A 20,763-nucleotide genomic window follows, 5' to 3' on the forward strand; every position below is an offset into this window, starting at 1 on the left:
ATCGAACCCGCATCCTCATGGATACTGGTTGGGTTCGTTTCTGCTGAGCCACGGCAGGAACTCCAGGGGACACATTTCTAAATGACTTATACTGAGACCCTGAATATCCCTGTGCTCATGATAAAATCTTTTCTTCCGTAGATACTGCCTCGACCTCTGTCCCCGAGAGCCCACCTACCAGTCAGCCTTCCTTCACTTTTACCCTGCCTGCTGCTGGGACTGCTGTCCCCACAACCTCCCTCCCAGCCCCAAGCGCTAACCCACTGTTGGAGAGCTTGAAGAAGATGCAGAACTCCCCAGGCCTACCATCCCTCCCTGGTGAGAGAGCGAGCTGTGGAGACATCAGCCTTCGCTTGGGGGGAAGTAAAAGCCCCATGCCTGTCACTTGGTAGAAATGGTTGCAGAGGGCGAGCCCATTCTGGCCTCCCAAACCTGAGCTGGTGCAAGCATACGAGCTTCAGAAGGCTGCAGTCAGGAAATTCAGGGAAGAGGGGCTGCAGCACTTGAGGTTTGGGGATGGCGCTTCGTTGGGGCACTCACATGGCTCTTGATGGGAAACGCAGTTCTTTCGCTGCTCTGAGCCTTGTTGTCGTCATCTGTAAAATGAGAATATTGCTCACTTTATGAGGTGTCCCTGAGGTGAAGGGATCACGTGGTTAAGATGTCTTGTCACATGCTTGCTAGACCACAGACATGAGGGAATAGCAGTTGCTTTTGCTCTCGGTTTTCAAGGGTCTGCCGACTGCTGCAGCCGCGTGGCCTCCGGGCACTGCGTGTGTGCGCCCTCCTTTACTGCGCTCTGTGGCACTCCAGGATGTGTCAGCTGTTCGGCCTCCCCCAGGGCTCCCGGCAGAGGCCAGCTCATTCGGGGTTATGTGTTCTGTACTTAGCGCCTGGTCGGCGGATAGAGCGCGTCTCTGTTAGAGAGTAAGGTGGACCTGGGTTATTGACCGGACTTGAGTTCAGGTGATTGGATTTGTCTTAGTTTCTACACATTTAACCCCCAACGAGGCCGAGTGTCATCCCCGTCTGTCTTTCTCATGAGCTGGGAAGGGTGGAAGGTGTGAACACATCCTCGATGTTCAGGAATGAGCAGCTGAAGGGCCGTGACGCAGACTAAGTCCTCACAGTTGACTGTTGAATACTTGGCACTGAGCTCAGCGTTGCACACCCCCACATCTGAGTTATTCCAAGTTCACTTTCTCTCCTTTTCTTCCCAGAATCTGCTGGCATGGCAACCACTGTGGCCCATTCACCTCCGAAGACACCCAGCCCTCTGGCCCCTCTTGGCTCTTCACAGTCAGGGCCTCTTCCGGGCACCTCCTCAGACTCCAAACCTACAGCCACTTTCTTGGGACTGACCCCCGCTTCTTCCCCCGGACCAGTCACTGACACCACCAAGTCATCTCCGGCCCCTCAGGCTGAGACATCTGCCAAATCCCAGGCCCCGTCCGCCCCATCCCCCACCCCCAAGCAGAACATTCCTTTTGGAATGCTGAGCACCCCCATTGCCAACCCTCCTGCCTCTGCAGCTCCTGCCGTGTCTTCAGCATCTCCCATGTTCAGTCCCGTTTTCCCACCCCCTCCCGAAAGCGAGAGTGAAGGCCCCTTGCCCTCTAGCCCTTCCAAGGTCACAGCCACAGCATCTTCCAGCTCAGCCCTCCCCACGACTACCAGCAGCCCATCCCTCACTTTCAAACCTGTCTTTAGCCCCATGGGGCCACCTGCATCTGTGCCCACAATAACCCCCTTCTCCTTCAAGCAAACAGCTCCTCCAGCCACTACTACGAGCACCCCTCTCTTCACCGGCCAGGCCAGTGCCACTCCTGCAGTGGCTTCTGTGACCACAGCCAGCACCTCCACAGACTCTGCTCTGAAGCCCACGTTCAGCTTCTGTGTGAGCAGCGTGACCAGCACCCCAAGCAGCGTGACTAGCACCACTGCTTCCACCTCCCAGCTCTTCCTCTTTGGGACTCCCCCTGCCTCTGGTGCCAGCTTCACCCCAGCTATGGGCTCCATATTCCAGTTTGGCAAGCCTCCTGCCATGCCTACTTCAACAGCAGTCACCACCTTTGGCCCGTCCCTTCCCAGTGCTGCTCAGACAGCTGCCAGCAGCAGCACCACTGGCTTTAGTGGTTTTGGCAGCACCCTTCCAGCCTCCGCCCCGGCCACCACCAGCCAGCCCACACTGACATTCAGTAGCACCACCACCCCGGCATTCAACATTCCCTTTGGCTCAAGTGCCAAGCCCTCCCTCCCATCATACCCAGGAGCCAACCCGCAGCCCAGCTTCGGAGCCACTGATGGGCAGCAGCAGGGGGCTGCCAAGCCAACCCTTGTCCCCACCTTTGGCAGCTCCTTCACATTTGGAAACTCTGCAGCCTCCGCCCCGACTGCTACGCCAGCGCCAGCCCCAGCCCCAGTCCAGCCGACCTTTGGCAGCACCACACAGTCCGCTTTCGGCGGCCTGAAAGCCACAGCCTCTGGCTTCGGCACCGCTGCCAGCACCCAGCCAGCCTTTGGCAGCACCACAGCCATTTTCTCCTTTGGTGCAGCCACCACCTCTGGCTTTGGAGCTGCAACCCAGACCACCAGCAGTGGGACCAGTAGCTCTGTGTTTGGCAGCACGACGCCATCTCCCTTCACATTTGGGGGATCTGCAGCCCCAGCGGGCAGTGGAGGCTTTGGCATCAGTGTGGCTACACCAGGCACCAGCTCTGCCTCCGGAGGCTTCAGCTTCGGAGCAGGACAGAGTGGGCCTGCTGGCAGCACGACCCCTTTTGGGGGAGGCTTGAGCCAGAACAGCCTGGGCGTGCCCAGCCAGAACACGTCCTTTGCCTTCAATGTGGCCAGCACACCGGACAGCAAACCTGTGTTTGGAGGTAAGATCAGAACCTGACTCGGTCTGCTGGGCAGTGTCTACTGTTTACTGTGTGGTAGTGAAGCAATGGCCGTTAGATGTGTAAGTATCATGTCGGGTAGCAGGAGATGTCTTGATAAAACATGATGAATGACTGCGGGGGGATGCCTTTCTGAAAAAGTAACGCATTTCACTTCTGAGACTTGGTGGCGAGAAGGGTTTGGGTGCGGATGGGGAGGGTGTGAGACAGCACTAGAGACGCGGGAGACGCTAGTGCAGAGCCCCAGAGGTGGGGACAGCCTGGCGGGCTCAGGAACAGAGGGAGCCCGGTGTGGCTGGAGGCTTAAAAGTTGGGGAAGTGGCATAAAATGAGGTCGAGAGGCAGACAGTTGAAGGGTAAGTGTGTGGATTTTAAGGACTAAGGCAAATCGGTGTAGAATTTGAAGAAGAGTGAGGCGTCTTCGTCGCCATGTGGAAGGTGGAGGATCGGGACCTTGGACCCTGAGCGGCTCTTGGTCGCGCAGCCTGAGAGACGGGCTCGAGGAGTGGGTCAGGGCGGAGTGCGGCCGAGCGGAGCCTCCTGAAGCAGTTGCCTTGGAGCGGGCACAGGAGTGGGAGGAGCGGGTGGGAGGCTCTCGGGGAGGCTGCACGGCTGTGGTGGTGAGTGCGGAGTGAGGCCGCGCCGCACTGCCCCCTGTCCCCGCAGCGCTGTTCTGAGATGGCCACTAAGCAAGCGGTAGTTGGTAAAGCCACCCTGTTCCCTCAAGCGGGGAGGGGCAGTGGGTGCGCTGGAGGTCCTGCAGCGGGGTCAGGAAACACCGGGGCGCCAGCTGGGTGCTGAGGGGCGGGGGTGGGCCCTGCAGGGCAAGTGGGGGGGGGGCGGGCGCAGCGGCCGAGGGGCCAGAAGGCAACCCCACGGGGCGGTCTCCACTGCCTCTCGGCTGTTAGGCTGGGCGGCTCACCCCTGCAGCGCAGGAAGCCCTGCTTCTCTGTACGGTTTCCTGCGGTGGGGGGTCCAGTGGCAGACCTCCCGGCAAGGCTCAGGGCCCTGTGCCCAGCGGCCTGGCCTCCAGTTGTCTGCTGTCTCTTCACCCTAGGCACCTCCACGCCCAACTTTGGCCAGAACGCCCCTGCCCCTGGGGTGGGCACATCAGGCAGCAGCCTCTCCTTTGGGGCATCCTCAACACCCACCCAGGGCTTTGTTGGAGTCGGACCTTTCGGTAAGCGGCCCGTCTCCCCGTTGCCCGTGTGACCTGCTTGTCGCCTCTCCAAAGAGGGGGTGGGGAGGGCTGGCGGTTCAGCTCCGAGGGAATCAGCACAACCCGGGTCTGGAGCTGGGCAGCAGAGCTCGGCCAGGACCCGTCTCGGCAGCATTCCCCAGACCGCTGGGAGCCAGGTCCAGGCGCCTTCCCAGGCCTTGCTCCCGGACTGCCTGTCGTCTTGGGGGTTTGCACCTTCAATCGCCCCTCCCTCAGAGGGTTGCGAGAGCTCCGAAAGGCCTTTTCTGGCACCCTCGGTCTCAAGAGCTCTGCTGCCCGGCGGCAGCTGCCCTGATGAGACCTTGTTGACTCTTTCCAGGATCTTCGGCCCCTTCCTTTTCCATTGGTGCGGGATCCAAGCCCCCGGGGGCTCGGCAACGGCTACAGGCCCGGAGGCAGCACACTCGCAAGAAGTAGCCCCCGGCCCTTCCCCCCACCCCGTCCCACCCCCACCCACATCTGGACCTCGGCACCTGCCAGAAGGAGCCTCTCGTCTTCTAGTTCCATAAAGCAGAGCCACCCCGAACCAGTCTGGCCTCAGCCACCGGGGCGGGAGTGGCGGCTGCAGGGGCCCATCCCTCTCTTCCAGGAAGCAGAAGCCCCAGGCCTCTGGGGAGAGGGGGAGGCAGGAAGGACGCGGCAGGGCGGAAGCCTGTGACCTTACTTGAACAGTTCCACTGGTGAGGCTGGAGAGAATGAACACACCACCTGTACATATCGCCCTCTTCCCTCCCTGACGCTCGTGTAGTGTATAAGCTTCGTCAGGTGCCTCCCTTCCCGCCGATTCCCTGAGAGCCACCTCTGCTGGAGGGTGGCAGGTAGAGCCCGCACCACTTGCATCCCTGATACGCATTTGATGGGATTGGGGGAAGCAGCTTATCCCTATAGCTTTACCTTGCTTGGCTTGGCTATAAAAAGTGCTTCTTCCCCTCTTGTCCCATTAGAGGACTCGGTTCCCCCATTCTTGCTGCTTCGTCCCTCACTGACTCCTTGCAGGATCAGTTCCTTTTAAAATGATCCTGAATCTAGCTTTGCCTTGGAGACCCCAGTGGGTGCTGCTCCTGCCAGGTTCAAGCCTCTGTTTCATCTCCAACCCTCTCTGCCAGTTTGGCCCCCAAAAGCTTGGTGGCTCAAGACTGTTAGCCTGGCAGATCCAGGGGTGACACCTCACTCCGGGAGAGGGAAGATCTTGGAACAGGCAGGATGCCCGCCGCCGCTTTCAGCTGCCTCCTCGCTCACCTTCCCCGTTGGCCTCCCTGGGCTTATCTGCCTCTCCGGGATCGTATGTTTAAAGCCTTGTCCTGTGTTCCTTTGTCTGATGCTCATGTCTGTTGCTCTTTGAATCGAGTTTGGAGGAAGAATTGAATTGTATGAGTGGCGGCATGTTGGTAGTGCCGGACTTAACTGTTTCTCAAGTTTCTGGGGCCTCGCTAATTGAATGTGGAAAGTAGCACCGCTTGATGGCTACAAGTGCCGAGTCTTGAATTTTCAAATGGTGTTTTGACTTTAAGGGCTGGCAGCCTAGGAGGATGGGGCCGAGGAGAAGCAAAGGCCTCTTCCCTCTGTTTCTTTCCCCACCTGCCTAACCTGACTGTAGGCTGGGTCACCCGTAGTGTGAGTTAGAGGACCTAAATTATAAACCACATTTTAAGAGTGTATCTCACTCCCCACCCCTTCCTTTCTTCTTCCTTTGTTCCCAAACCACATACTCCAGGCCCAGGAGCCTTGCTGCCACGCCCATCCTCTTTGGGAGAAGTATGAATGCGTGTGTCTAAATTAAAAGAAAAAAATATTTAAACATTTTTTAACAAAATAAAAAATTTATTTTTGTATTTAAGCTAAATTGCCTTTTAAATTCCTTCAAGCTTGGTTCATTGAGGTGGTTAAGTATAAATGCTATTGACTAGAAATTAGCTGTATAGTTAAGTTATGCCTGTGTGAAGAAGAGGCTCACGTGCTGTCCCAGGCAGCTCTTCCAAGGGACTGGAGCTCCTTCTGGAAACAGAAAATGTAATTCTTATTTTATAAATGTGATGTAGCTGTAACTAGTCCCCCTCCCCTTTGTGACTGAGGGTGAACGTCCGCTGGCGCTGGCAGGGGACTGCGCCCCCAGGGAGAGCTCCACTACTCACCGCTGTGTGTGCAGCTGCAGAGGGACCCGAACCTCGAGCCACGGGCGGGGCAGGGCGGGGCACGGGTCTGGAAGTGAGGCTCCTGCCTATACCTTCCCGAAGGTAGACCCCTTAGGCTGGTGCGCGCGCGCGCGGAGCTCGTTTACCTCGGTTCCACGAGCAGGACCGTTGGTCCAGGAACCCCCCGAAGCAGGCGGCCTGGTGCGGCCTGAGTGTGAGTGCGTGCGTGCGGGTGTGGACGTGCACTGGACAGCGACGGGAGGCTGGGACTTTCCATCACGAGTGAAGACTGAATTCCTGTGAGTCTAGTTGGAATTTTTAGTATGAATGTGAGGTTTTTCTCCTTGCTTATGTCATAAGAATAAAAAACTGTGATCTATCGTAGACCATGTCCTGCCTTTTATTTCCGTGGGCAGCAGTGCCTCCCAGCAAGAACACAGCGCAGCGGCAGCGGCACAGCCCGAGGGAGGGCCACCCTCCCCGGCTGGAGGAGCAGGCTCGCCCGTTTAATTCCTACAGCCATGGAAAGACCCTTTCCACACAAGCCCGCTGCCCGGCACTGAGGGCCGGAGACGGAGCTGGGAGGAGGACCTGAGCAGTCCAGGCTCTGAGCCCCGGCTACGTGCCAGGCTGTGTGCTGGGAGTGGCCGCTGCCCTTTGCCGCCGTCTCTTCCTCCTTGGGCCTGGGCTGGACGTCAGTTCTGGGGTGGATGCTTCAGCCTGTGAGACGGCACTAGGAGCAAAAGCACAGGAGTTAGATGCGCCCCAGTCTCCCAGCATCTTCCGAGTGGGCCCCCTACTCGCTTACCTTGGCACCTCTACCCGTTCAAGCACAGCGATGAAGAAGCCACCGGTGAGCGTGGTGTCAGGGGAGGCCCGGAGGCAGTGTTCAGCACCTGGAAACGTGCCGAGGCCTCGATGCGGCCAGGAGGGGAGGACGGGAGCCAGCCTGTGGGGAGGAAACGTGACAGGCTTCGGGGTAAAAGGGCAGCCCCTCCCCGAGACCCTGCCAGACGCCCACTACCTGAAGGCTCCTGCCCACTACCTGAAGGCTCCTGGGCTCTGCTGCAGGGCAGCTTGCACCACATCTTCATTCTCCTCCTGGCAGAGGGAGCACGTGGAGTAGACGAGGCGCCGCAGGGCAGGGAACGTGAGCGCGTGGCTCAGGGCCCGCTGCTGGAAGCCCGCCAGCGCCCGCAGGCGCTCCTGGCTCGGGGCGCCGGCCCCGGGCTCCTCCAGCCGTCTGGTCAGCATCCCTAGGGAGAGCACTTTTCTCACACTCTCCATGAGCACACGAATCCCCTACATACAGGCCAGCACACCCGTGCGGGGCCACGGTCATCAGACTCAGAACTACACCCAAGGCCAAAAGGCACTGCCAGCCCTCCTGCGCTAAGGCTACTCTCGATCTGTGAGGGCCTTTGGCCGTGCTTCCCCCCGCCCCCCGCCCCCCGTCTCACCAGAGCCACTGCACGAAGGATCCAGCAAGATATACTGGACCTGACGATAACGCTGGTCTGTGGGTGCGACCGCCAGGAAGTCCTGCTCGGCCAGCTCGCAGCAAGACACCCCAGCTCGGGCCAGCAGGGTGGCCATAGACGCCAGCCGCTTGGCATCCAGGTCAAAGGCAAAGATCTTCCTAGGGAGGAGGGCAGAGCTGAGGTGAACTGGGAATTCACGGAACACGTGGGAGCCCACGGCTCTGACACATGGTGACACGTCGTTTAAGACACACAGAAAGTACGTAAACGTCTTTAAATTCTAAATTAATATTTTTGAGGAGTCAGTGGTGAGAAATAACAGGCCCGGGCACTCTGCCCCAAGGGCAAAGGAATTCACATCTCACACCTGCAACCCACTGGGAAGTGTGGTGACCTGCCCTCAGTCCAGAAGGACATGTTTGAGGGAAAGGCCCCCTTTTCAGCCTTCGTGACCTACTAGAACAAGAGTGCCTCTTCGTTCTTACAAGGTGGAGGCTCAGACCCCACCCCACTCCCCTGTATGACTACAGCACTCACCCTTGGTTCTTGAGAAGAGCAGCCAAGTGACTGGTCTTATTGCCTGGGGCAGCGCATGCGTCAATGACATGGGAACCCGGGGGAGGAGCCAGCAGCACGGCTGGGAGACAGCTGGCCTGGGGGAGCGGAGCAGAGCGGGTGAAGGAGGCCCCAGGCCCGTCACTCCCCACCGCTCCTCCCCTTTCCACACACCTTCCCGACCTTGTCTTGGAGGATGAGGTGACCAGCTTGGTACAGTGGATGTTCATGCAGATCTGTTTGGGCTGGAAACACAAGCAGCTCTGGCAGCAAGGGATCCAGAAGAAAACACTTCCCTTTGAGGGCCCTTATGTCCTCGAGGCTGCCAGGGAATAAGAACCCTTCATTCCACATTTTCTGAATCCCTCTGGGCCAGGCACCAGGTCAGACATCTCACATGTCATCTAACTGCTTATTTAGGCAATAAATGTTATGAATAAGTGACAAGGTGATAAGACAGAGGCAGCAGTTAAAGAGAATGGGGTTCTTGGAGTTCCCATCGTGGCGCAGCAGGAACGAATCCGACTAGGAACCACGAGGTCGTGGGTTCGATCCCTGGCCTCGCTCAGTGGGTTAAGGATCTGGCGTTGCCATGAGCTGTGGTGTAGGTCGCAGACGTGGCTCGGATCCCGCGTTGCTGTGGCTCTGGCATAGGCTGGCAGCAACAGCTCCAATTAGACCCCTAGCCTGGGAACCTCCATATGCTGCAGGTGTGGCCCTAAAAAAGGACAAAAGAAAAAAAAAGAGAAAGAGAGAGAGAATGGGGTTCTTAGGTCAGACTCCCTCATCATTCAGGATCCCACCTCCACCATTCACCAGTGGTGGGACCATGGGCCTCTCAGCCTGTCTATATACTTCTGGAAAACGGTAGGTATCAAGATTAAATGACATGCAAAATACTTCAGAAAATACTTCACAATATTTCAAATCAGGCACTTAATACTCAGAGCTGTTAAAACATAACCCTGGGGGAGACTCCGGGTGGTGTAGGGAGATAAGTGCTAAGCTGATTCCTGATGGATGAATTTAGTAACACGAGGAGCTGAGGTGAAAAGGCAGAGCACGGTCCACTCACTTGACCCAGTAGAAAACAGGCGTAGAGAGTAACAACTCAGATCAGAAAGCTATTAAGCAGCAGAGCTGGAATTCAAACCCCATCACAGCCATCCTCCACTCTACCCCCTGGTCTCCAAGAGGTGACCATCTATCACAAGAGACGGAGGGAAAGGGAGGGCGAGGCAGCAGCTTCCCAGAGCTGTCAAAGGACAGACTGGGACGTGAGTGAGCTCGGGGAGCAACCACTGGGGGAACACAAGTGCAGGAGTGCATGGCAGAGGGGCCTGAACCCAAGCAGGGGGCACGGCACAAGGGAGAGCCAAGGGTTTCCAGCAGGGAAGTTCAGCATCAGATCTGGTTTCAGATCTTTCTGCAGCCAACGTGAGGAGGACAAGCACGATGAACAAAGTCTGGAAGTGGGGAGACCAGTTTGGGAGATTCTTCCGCCAATCACGACAGAAAATGACACTTGAACCTAGGCAGTATCTGGGAGGACGAAAAGATGCTGAAGGCAGAGTAGCAACGATGACTAGAAGGAGAGGAAGAAAGCATCCAGGATGAGTAAGTTTCTGCCCTGACCAAATGGGGTGCATAATGGTGATTGATATCTGTCAGGTTAAAACAGGAGGCACAAGATGCATCCTGTTCAGGAATGCAGGGACAGCTGAACGCCCACAAGCTAATCCACATGGTACGCCACATTAACAAAAGGAAGGAGAAAACCCACATGACCATCTCAAAAGCTGCAGAAAAAGCATCTGCCAAAATTCAACACCCACTCATAAACACTCTCAACAAACTGGGTACAGAGGAAAGGTACCTCAACAGAATAAACTCCATATTGGACAAGCGCACAGCTAAAGTCATTCTCAACGGAGAAAAGCTAAAAGCTTTTCCTCTAAGATCAAGCACAAGGCAAGGAGGCCAGCTCCCACCACTCTGACTCATCACAGTATTGGGAGTCCTAGCCAGAGCAATCCGGTATAGAAAAGAAAGAAAAAGCATCCAAGTCAGGAAGAAGTAAAACTGTCACTATTTACAGGTGACATTATGTTCTATAAAGAAAACTCTCAAGAATTCACCAAAACACTATCAGAATAAACTATTAGAACTAATTGAATTTTGCAGGAGACAAAATTAGTAAAAATCTGTTGCATTTCTATACACAAATAATAAACTATCAGAAAAAAAATTAAGTAAACAGTCCCATTTACAATTGCATCCAAAAGAATAAAATACCTAGGAATAAATTTCACCAAGGAGGCGAAAGACATGTACACTGAAATTAAAAAAAAAAAAAAAAGCAAATAATACAAATAAATGGAAAGATATCTTATGCTCATGAGTTAGAATACTGTTAAAATGTCCTACTACCCAGAGCAGTCTACAGATTCAACACAACCCCTATCAAAATTCCAATAGCATTTTTCATAGAAGCAGAACAATCCTAAAATTTGTATGGAACCACAAAAAGACCATGAATGGCCAAAGCAGTGTGGAGAAAGGAAGAAAGCTGGAGGCATCACGCTCCCTGATTTCAAACTGCAAAACCTGTATTGTAAAACCACAGTAATAGAAATACTGAGGAAGAGGCGATAAAGATGACAGAGTAGACGGAGTTCTTGTCGTGGCTCAGCAGTTAACAAACCTGACTAGCATCCATGAGAGCATGGGTTCGATCCCTGGCCTTGCTCAGTGGGTTAAGGATCCGGCATTGCCACGAGCTGTGATGTAGGTCGCAGACACGGCTCAGATCCCGCGTTGCTGTGGTGGTGGTGTAGGCTGGCAGCAACAGCTCCGATTCAACCCCTAGCCTGGCAATTTCCATATGCCACAGGTGCGGCACCAAGACGACAAAAAAAAAAAGATGACAGAGTACAGGGACGCTGAGCTCACGTCCCCCGCCACCTCCACCGACAAACATGTCAAAAACACACCTATGGAGTTCCCGTCGTGGCGCAGTGGTTAACGAATCCGACTAGGAACCATGAGGTTGCGGGCTCGGTCCCTGCCCTTGCTCAGTGGGTTGAGGATCTAGCGTTGCCGTGAGCTGTGGTGTAGGTTGCAGACGCGGCTCGGATCCCGCATTGCTGTGGCTCTGGCGTAGGCCGGTGGCTACAGCTCCGATTCAACCCCTAGCCTGGGAACCTCCATATGCCGCGGGAGCGGCCCAAGAAATAGCAACAACAACAAACACATCTACATGTGGAGCAATTCCCATTGCAAACAAACTGGGGCCTGGCAGAGAGACTGACAGAAGCAAGAGTGTAGAGAAAAGATGCACACGGAGTCGGGTAAGCAGAGAAGAGAAGCTCTCACGTTGGGACCTGGGTCCCCTGGAGGGGACCCAGAAGAGAAGGATTCCACAGGGTCTAAGATCCTCCTTGGGTTACAGGATGCTGGCACCACCTGGGTGGCATCACCTGAAGGAACACATGGAAGCTGATTCCCACCACAGACCCCTCGCCATTCATTATCAAGATGAACCCCTACTGAGGGTGTGGTGCAGTTCCTGCAGACATTTAAAAATCAGTGGCGATCTTTTTATTTCTTCATTTATTTGCCTTTTGGGGGCCGCACCTGCAGCATACGGAAGTTCCCAGGCTAGGCGTCGAATCGGAGCTGTAGCTGCCGGCCTACACCACAGCCACAGCAACTTGGGATCATTAACCCACTGGAGCAAGGCTGAGGATCGAACCTGAATCCACATGGATACCATTCGGGTTCTTAACGTGCTGAGCCACAACGAAAACTTCTAAAAATCAGTATTTGTTAACAACCAGGAAAAAAAAAATGGAGATCATACTTAACATATGACTATTTTCCCATTTGCTATTTGTCAATAAGCATTCACACCAACAATGTAAACAGCTCCAATGTTTCATAGTCGGGATAATAAAACCATAATTTACTGAATCAAATGCATACTGTTGGGACTTTTAGGATAAATGTAGATCGAGCCCAGCGTTCCCTAATAGAAACAAAATTATGAAGAACATTTCAGAAGCAAAATACAAAGATAAGTGACTACAGGCGAAACTGTTCAAAAAGGACACACACGTGAGCATTTCAAACCACATGTTCAGGCACGACAGCCCTAGGGTCTGACATCAGGAAGATGAATCTCCTTAGCTGGTTGGAAAACCAGTAGGACTTAACAGGACAGCTGTCAGAAACTCAGACTCTGCTCGTGACGAACAGGCACATGCCTGTTTGCTCCTGGGAAGTGAATCTTAGCAATGCACGCCCTGTTTGCAAGGATCTACCTCCATGCCCGAGATTAACTATAAAATTATCCCACGGGCCCCTCTGCTGTGCAGAGTGCAGCCACGAATGCTTCCAGATTGTTTTCTGCCCAATCCTATGCTGTAAGTTACCCTATAACAAACCATCTATTGATTATCTGCAGCTGCTGGCCTCATTTTTGCTCTCAAGATGCCTCCTCAGGAGTTCCCGTTGTGGCTCAGTGGTAAGGAACCTGACCTGTATCCATAAGGATGCGGATTCAATCCCTGGCCTCACTCAGTGGGTTAAGAACCCAGCATTGCCCTGAGCTGTGGTATAGGTCACAGACGTGGCTCAGATCCTAGCCTGGGAATTTCCATGTGCCACAGGAGCAACCCTAAATAAAAAGAAGGAAGGAAAAAGATGCCTTCTCAGTTCATTGGGCACTTTTTGTTCCCTCTGTCCTCCAACATATGTGAAAAGACATTCAGAATCACTGATCACCAGGGAAATGCAAATTAAAACCACAGTTAAGTATCACTCACACCTGTCAGAATGGCTAGTATCAAAAAGACAAGAAATAACAAATGTTGGAAAATATGCAGAGAAAAGGGAACACTTGGGCACTGCTTGTGGCAATGCAAATTCATGCAGTCACTAGAGAAAACATATGCAGGTGCCTTACAAAGTTAAAAACAGGAGTTCCCATTGTGGCTCAGCAGGTTAAGAACCTGACTAATACCTGTGAGGATGCGGGTTCGAGCCCTGGCCTCGATCAGTGGGTTCAAGATCTGGCATTGCCATGAGCTGTGGTGTAGGCTGCAGATGTGTGGCTGTAGTATAGGCTGGAGGCTGTAGCTCTGATTCAACCCCTAGCCTGGGAACTTCCATACGCCTTGGGTGTGGCCCCTAAAAAGCTAAAATAATAATGACAATAATTTAAAACAAGAGGTACCAAATTCAAAGGAAAGATGAATTCAGATGAATGCTGTGATGGGGTGTCTATGAAGCAGGGATGTTGACCTGAAAGTAGGCATATATGAGAACGTCTAGACTGGGAGATGGAGTCATCAGGTCATCAGGTGAGAGGTAGGAGTCAGAACTCAAGAAGAAACCGAGGGATACATTTAGAAGAATGTGAAATGAGGCTCCCAGGAGAATCACTGTTTAAGGGATGGAGAAACTGCTGGAAAAGTAAGAAGAAAATCTGAGTGCAGCCACAACCACCTTGACTCTCTCCCCTCCAATCCCCATTTCCCAGGCACCTCCCTGGATGAAGGCAGCCAAGCAGGTTCTAAACTCACCTGGAAGCCTGGCCCTGGTAAGAGAAACCTTGTCTCTTGAAATAATCAACTACATCCTCAGAGCAGGTCTTCAGAGTGTTCACCCGCACAAATCGAGGCACCTGGGAGGCTAGCAAGCAATCGGCAATGAGCAGGCGGGAACGCGGCCTTCGCCAGTGAGGGCCTGATGGCTATCCCCCAGCCCCATAACTCCTTTCAGCTCACCTGGGTCAGACTTGGATCCCACTTCCAACAGGTCCTCGTTCCGGCTCACACCTCGACGAACCTTGAGCCGGGCCAACTCAGCCTTCAGCCTTGCCTGGTGCCGGTCCAGCAGGGGCTTCCATCGGCCCCCATGCCCTTTAAAGCCTCTTCCAAGTAACAGTTCGTACACTAGCACCTGGGGGTGAGGAGAGGAAGAGGTAAAACTTTGAGCGTGAATACCCTGGAACATCAAAATATGCTGGAACTGGATATGGCTAACCACCTGTTAAGGCAAGTAACAGGTGCTGTGGAGAGGATGCCTGATAGACACCAGTAAGTCACGTCCCTATCATGGAGAAACTTGATTCTCAGGAAGAGAACCTCGCCTTGTTGTGAGAGGCACTGGAGAGAACTTTGATGGAGGCTTTGAGATTATACGAATAGTGATCTGCAGAAAAAAGCTGGAGGAGATAGGATCAAAAGTCACTTAGAAACGTATTACAACCTTCCTGCTTAAGTGCCCCCAAAATAGTGCTGAAAAAAGAGACCTAAGGAAAAAGAACATTGTAGAGTGACGTTTGACTTCATTACAGATTTATTCACAGGTATGATTTGGAGACCTCTGTGCACTGTAGACAGAAATACCCAATACAGAGAGTTCTTTGGGGATTTAGGGGTTAGGATTCACAGCTGTGACCCTGCAGCCCAGGTTCAATCTCTGGTCTGGGGGTTCGGGGCGGGCGGAGACACTAACAGGTAAAAGATATCTTTCTCAAGATCACACAAGAAATAATGGCAGATACATGATTTCAACCTGGTACTTTGCTTCCCAGTCCTAAACCCTTTCCCCACGGCTTCTCTCCTCAGCAGGAGAGCTCTGCATCCCAACCCTCCTCCCTTGTCAACAGCATCGTGCACCCAAAGACAACAACCCCTGCCATCACTACTTTGCATCACTACTTTGCATCTCCGTTCTTAATCTTTCACACAAGGCTCCAAGTTAAGTCTGTTCGCCTCACTTCAATTCATAACCCGGCAAGGGGCTGTGCCTCCTCATTTCAGAGGAGCGACTTGCTAGAGTCACTGTGGACGGTAGCCGAGCTAGCACCGGGTTAGGAGGGGCTCGCCCCGCCCGCCCCACCCCGCCATCACCTTGGCCAGGTGCGGCCGCAGCTTCTTCTCTGCGCGGAGGAGGCCGGCGCTGGCGATCACGGCGTCCAGCACAGCGGCGTAGCGTTGCGTTCTCGCACACCAGCGCGTACAGCTGCTTCACATTCTGCGTGCGGCCGAAAGGACCCAGGTGAGGAGGGGGCCGGACCGGACTAGCTCCCCGCAGGGGCTCCCTCCCGGGCCCAAACCTCGAACCCCTCTACCTGGAAGCTGCTGGCGTACACTAGTCCTTGAGGGAGCCCTGGCGGCTCTCCACGCCCGCCAGCACCGCCGCCGCCGCAGCGTACAGAGCCATGCTCCGCGTTGCTGCCTGCGCGCCTTTACGGCTCTGTCGTGAAGCGCCCCGCCCCGCCCGGCCGCACTTCCGGAGTCAAAGGGCACGGGCTTCCGGACCCGGATTCCCAGTGCCGATTTAAGTGTTCCCGAGGCTTGTACGGCTTCACGCTCCTTCCCGGCGGAGACGGCCGACCTTAGGAGGCCGGTTCACCACGTCTTCATAGCTCTTCGCTTTTTTCTTTCAATCTTTGCCGATCTCATAGGCAAACAATGAGATTCTGTTTTAATTTCTGTGATTGAAGTTGAATATTTTCATGTTATTGGTTGTATTTCTTCTGTTATAGCATGTAAATGCCTTATTCACTCGTCTGTGGTCTTTCTCTTCGTGCCTTTTATGTATTAACAATATACACTTTCTTTTTTTTTGGTGGTGCCTATAGCATGTGATAGTTCCTGGGCCAGGGATAGAACCCCCACCACAGCTGTAACCAGAACCACAGCAGACAACAGGGATCCTTAACCTGCTGAGCCAGGAGGGAACTCCAGCAATATCTGTACTTCTTATCTTAGGTTTTGACGTTTTTCCAGTTTATCGTTGCTTTTTATTGTGGTTATATTTGTTTGGGACAATATGGTGTTCAAATTGTTTAAATCTTTGCCTTTATATAAAGGTCTGGCCTTTACTGTCAGACTTGAAAACCACTTCACATGTATACAATAGAGAAATCATTTATGGCTTCATCATTTCAGACTTAAATCCATTTAGAATTGGGTTTGGCACATGATGTGAGAAGGGCTCTCACTCTGTTTCCAAAAGGCTAGCCTTTCATGAATTCCTTGTGACAATTCATCTATAGCCCATTTCCCCAGGCTGACACCCCCACCCCCAGAGGACAGGGACTGGGTGCTATATGGGTCCTTAGCGCCCATGTAGTTACTGATACATAATGGGTTAACTGGGGAAAAGAAAAGCAAAAGAAATAAAAGAAAAAGCCTTGTATATGTGTATCTCAAGCATTCAAGCAGGCAGGCCTCTGTGAATTAGAATATTCCAGCCTGTATATTCTCTGTATACTAATAGCGTATAAGCAAGCGTTTTGCAGGAAGCTTGATTCTAGTCTACATTGAAATCACTTTAGTCACTTAAAGGTTTAACCCATTCCTGTGGCTCTAGGTTGGTTCATAAGTGATCTTCCAGTGGAACTCTCCTTTCTCCCATCAAATCATCTATTTTTTTTTTCCTTTTCTTGTTTTGGGGCCACACTCACGGCATATGGAGGTTCCCAGGCTAGGGGTCAAATTGGAGCTACAGCTTCCAGCCTACACCACAGCCACAGTAACGCAGGATCCGAGCCGCATCTGCAACCTACACCACAGCTCACAGCCGTGCCAGATCCCTAACACACTGAACAAGGCCAGGGATCAAACCCACAACCTCATGGTTCCTAGTTGGATTTGTTTCTGCTGCCCCACAACAGGAACTCCTATTTTATTTTCTTTCACAGTACCTGTTCCATATGTGGTTATGACTTACTCTCTTTCTCCCCAGCTGGCTCCATGAGAGAAAATCCATGTCTGTTTTGACACTTATCTATCTTTACCTCCAAGTGCAGTGTCTTTTTCATAATAAGGACTTAATATCTGTTGAGCGAAGGAATGACTGGATGAACAGACCACACACTGATGTGGTTCTGGACAACCAGCTGTGCTAGAGTTGACCCATCCTGAAACAATCTCCCCTCCTTCCAGAGGGTGGGTGACAGGTACATCCACTTTTTATTCAGATTTCCTTAGTGTTTATCTGATGTCCTTTTCTGTCCCTGAATCGCACCCAGGACATCACATTACATTCAGTCATGTCTCCTTGGGGCTCCTCTTGTCTGTGACAGTTTCTCAGACTTTCTTTGTTTTTGATGACCTTGGTGGTCTTAAGGACTCCTGGTCAGTAGTTTGTAGACGGTCCCTCCATAAGGATTTGTCTGATGTTTTTCTCAGGATTAGCCTAGGGTTATGGGCTTGGGGAGAAAGCCATTTTCATTACATCCTATCAAGGGCAGTAGTACCAGTGTGACATCACTGGGACGGTTCACCTTGATCACCTGGCTGAAGGAGTGTCTCTCAAGTTGCTCTAGTGTAAAGCTACTCTTTATCCCTCTGTCCTCTCCAAAAAGAAGTCTCTATGTGTAGCCCATGCTTAAGGAGCTGGGGGTTATGCTCCCTGCCCTGCAGGGCAGAGTAGCTACACAAATCATCTGGAATTCTTCCGCACAGTTTTATCTCTTCTCCCCCATTTAAATATTCAACATTTATTTATATTATAGGGACACAAGTATATGTATTTGGGGTTGTAATCCAAAATATTGTGTTGCTGAAATTGTTCCCCTTTGGACCACTGGAATACTTTCAGCTGGCTCTTGTATCCCTTTCAGAAGTCTTTAAAAATGTCTTCTGGGAATTCCCATTGTGGCTCAGCAGTAAAGAACCCAACTAGTATCCATGAGGACACGGGTTCTCGATCCCTGGCCCGGCTCAGTGGATTAAGGATGCAGTATTGCTACGAGCTACAGTGTAGGTCGCAGACACTGCTCTGATCTGGCATTGCTGTGGTGCAGGCTGGCCTGGGAATTTCCAAATGCTGTGGATGTGGCCCTAAAAAAGACCAAAAAAAAAAAAGCCTTTTTGTGTGTGTGTCTTTTTAGGGCCCCACCTGATGCATACGGAGGTTCTCAAGCTAGGGATCAGAGCTGCAGCTGCCAGCCTATGCCACAGCCACAGCCACACCAGATCTGAGCTTCATCTGTGGGTCACAGCAACACCAGATCCTTAACCCACTGAGCAGGGCCAGGGATCGAACCTGCGTCCTCATGGATACTAGTCAGATTCTTTTCCGCTGAGCCACAACGGGAACTCCACTATCAAACTTTTTAAAAGGAGAATCAGCAATCCTTGCTTGTAGTTCTTCAATCACATGTGATTTTCTAACTCCCTGTAGTCTGCCTTCCACCCTAAGCACTGAGACAGCTCCCTCCAAAACCACCTCCTAATATCCTCAGGCTTTCCCTGCCAAATCCGCGGTTTTGTGCGCTGTAACACACCTCCCATGGTGGAGAATACTTTGGCTTCTATGACCTGTCCTGCCGGCATCCCTTCTCATCTCTCTGACCATTTCTAGGTTTCCTTGGAAACCCCATCGAACTCTCCCTTAGGTTCTGGCATTCCTTTCTCTGACCTTTCCATCAATCAGGTTTGCTCCCCAGGCAGACTCGCCCACTCCCACACTGTCATTACTTCAGAACAAACTTAACAGTCAGGAAAGTTGCATCAGTGGCCCCTCCCCGGCCCCGCCCTGGCCCCACCAGCTGCTGTATCCCCTTTGCGGACCTAGATCCCTAGATCCTCTGCCTGTCTTCCACGTCCTTCCGCTTGCATGCCAACTCCACAGGAAGAACGAACTGCCCTTTCCTCTGCCCTCCACATACTGGATGTAAGTTAAGATCTTTCTGTTGCAAACACAGACACCAACGGATTAACCAAACATAAACGGGGATTTATTAAGTGGGTGCAGATGTGTGCTACTGTGGCGCTCAGGGTCTGGCTGCAGGCAGAAAGGTGCACAGCAGGGAGTAGTTGAGGAGAGGTTAAAGAAGGGCCGATTTCTAAAGGCGTGGCCAGGGTCAAGGGGACCCACGGGGGGTTGGGTGGGGCAGCCCTCAGGGCTGGCGACAGCCCTGTTCGAGGAGGGGTGGTAACGGAGGGAGAGGGCAGCCTGGCAGGATTCTTCCGCGGAGGGAAGCTGCCAACCCACAGCCCAAAGGGCAGAAAACCAGGAAAACAAGGATCCGGAACCATCCTGCCCCAGGATCTCTGCCAGTCCCTCCGCGCTCGGCGGAGCCCAACCGGAAGCGAGAGGGGTTTGCATGGGGGCGGGGGTGGGGGGCAGCAGGACAGAGAAGGTGCGGAGTGAGTGCACCGTCAGGGAACTGAGGGAAGAGCAGCATGACCCAAACCAGGTCCGAAAAGTGTCAAGCGCACAGCAACCAAGGCAGAGGCCCGACGGACTCAGCCGGTCCCGAGACAAGCAGCACCTTCTGACCGCTTCTTACTTACCCAGCTTAGCCCACGGCAGAGCTCCTCGTGGTCCCTGCTGCCCTCGCCAAAAAAGACGACGTGGAGATGAGAGGGCTGATGGCTGCAGCTTGAGTTGTGGGGTGTCCCGTGGCGGAGGGGCCCGTTCTAGCAACAACTAAGCTGTTTGATAGTCTGCAGCCCTCCGGGGAGGGAGGAGGGACAGAAAGCCGCACAGCTCCTCAGAGGCTGGGAGGCCGCGTCCCCAGTCACCCGTGAGGATAAGGAGGTCAGCAGCGACGGCCTTGAGGGGCGCCTCACAACCCTCCCTCCTCTGGTGTTTCTGGAGGATGGCTCCGTAGGCCGTGGGACGAGCCTCTGTCTGTATGGCTGATGTGGATTCGTGCCAGGGTGCCAGGGCAGGGCTGTTCCCCACGGAAGGCTCTCTGGCGGCTCCACAGACCTCAGGGGCACAAGGCTGGGTGAGGGGGAGCTTCTCTCTAAAGCAGCAGGCCTCAGAGGCCTCAGCCCCAACCACCCTCTCTTCCAATTTCCAGATTCTTGGGAGTGAATGCAGCTGTTCCAGCCTCGGTCTGGAGTGGACACCATCTGCTGTGGCCACAGGGAGGCTCCCCTTCAATAGACACGGACTCTGGGCCCACCCCCAGGTGCCTGGCCGATTTCAGGGATGGGACACACACCCGTCTGGCCCCAACTCACTTCTGCTCTGCACGAGTGTCACATCCATCTCCAATAACACAGAAAAGTCAAGAGAGGTCTCTGGGGACAGAGCAGTGACAGAGCGGGTAACTAACCAGAGCCCAGGGGGCAGGGGGTGGAAACACCATGTGGCCCCGCCAGAGGCTGACGCTGCCTTGAAAGCCCCGAGCACGGAAGTAGTATAAATGTTCAGCAATGGGAGTTCCTGTCGTGGCTCAGCGGTTAACAAATCTGACTAGCATCCACGAGGACGCAGGTTCAATCCCTGGCCTTGCTCAGTGGGTTAAGGATCTAGCATTGCCATGAGCTGTGGTGTGAGTCACAGATGCGGCTTGGATCTCGCGTGGCTGTGGCTGTGGCGTAGGCCGACAGCTACAGCTCCGATTGGACCCCTAGCCTGGGAACCTCCATATGCCACAGGTACGGCCCTTAAAAGCAAAAAAAAAAAAAAAAAGTTCAGCAATGGATCGTTGCAAA

General features: G+C 53.3%; 2 protein-coding genes across 3 annotated transcripts in view; one reads left to right on the forward strand and one right to left on the reverse strand.

Moving 5' to 3' along the window:
- POM121C (POM121 transmembrane nucleoporin C) overlaps positions 1-6,635 on the forward strand; it is a 22,924-nt gene extending 16,289 nt beyond the window's left edge. For both annotated transcript variants that reach the window (XM_047779841.1, XM_047779842.1), the window contains 4 exons: positions 142-318; positions 1,221-2,882; positions 3,958-4,080; positions 4,439-6,635. In XM_047779841.1, coding sequence (XP_047635797.1) covers positions 142-318; positions 1,221-2,882; positions 3,958-4,080; positions 4,439-4,536 — 2,060 coding nt within the window. In that variant the 3' untranslated portion in view covers positions 4,537-6,635. The remainder of the gene's footprint in view (positions 1-141; positions 319-1,220; positions 2,883-3,957; positions 4,081-4,438) is intronic.
- On the reverse strand, positions 6,629-15,565 carry NSUN5 (NOP2/Sun RNA methyltransferase 5). The gene is given in 12 exon segments (XM_047779848.1): positions 6,629-6,984; positions 7,060-7,200; positions 7,297-7,507; positions 7,712-7,890; positions 8,270-8,385; positions 8,471-8,609; positions 13,873-13,981; positions 14,077-14,251; positions 15,208-15,297; positions 15,299-15,331; positions 15,429-15,457; positions 15,460-15,565. Coding segments are annotated over 12 exon segments (1,398 nt in total). The 5' UTR covers positions 15,521-15,565; the 3' UTR covers positions 6,629-6,869.
- Positions 15,566-20,763: the final 5,198 nt, after the last annotated feature.

This window comes from Phacochoerus africanus, chromosome 5 (assembly GCF_016906955.1).
Source record: "Phacochoerus africanus isolate WHEZ1 chromosome 5, ROS_Pafr_v1, whole genome shotgun sequence".
Classification (NCBI taxonomy): Eukaryota; Metazoa; Chordata; class Mammalia; order Artiodactyla; family Suidae; genus Phacochoerus; species Phacochoerus africanus.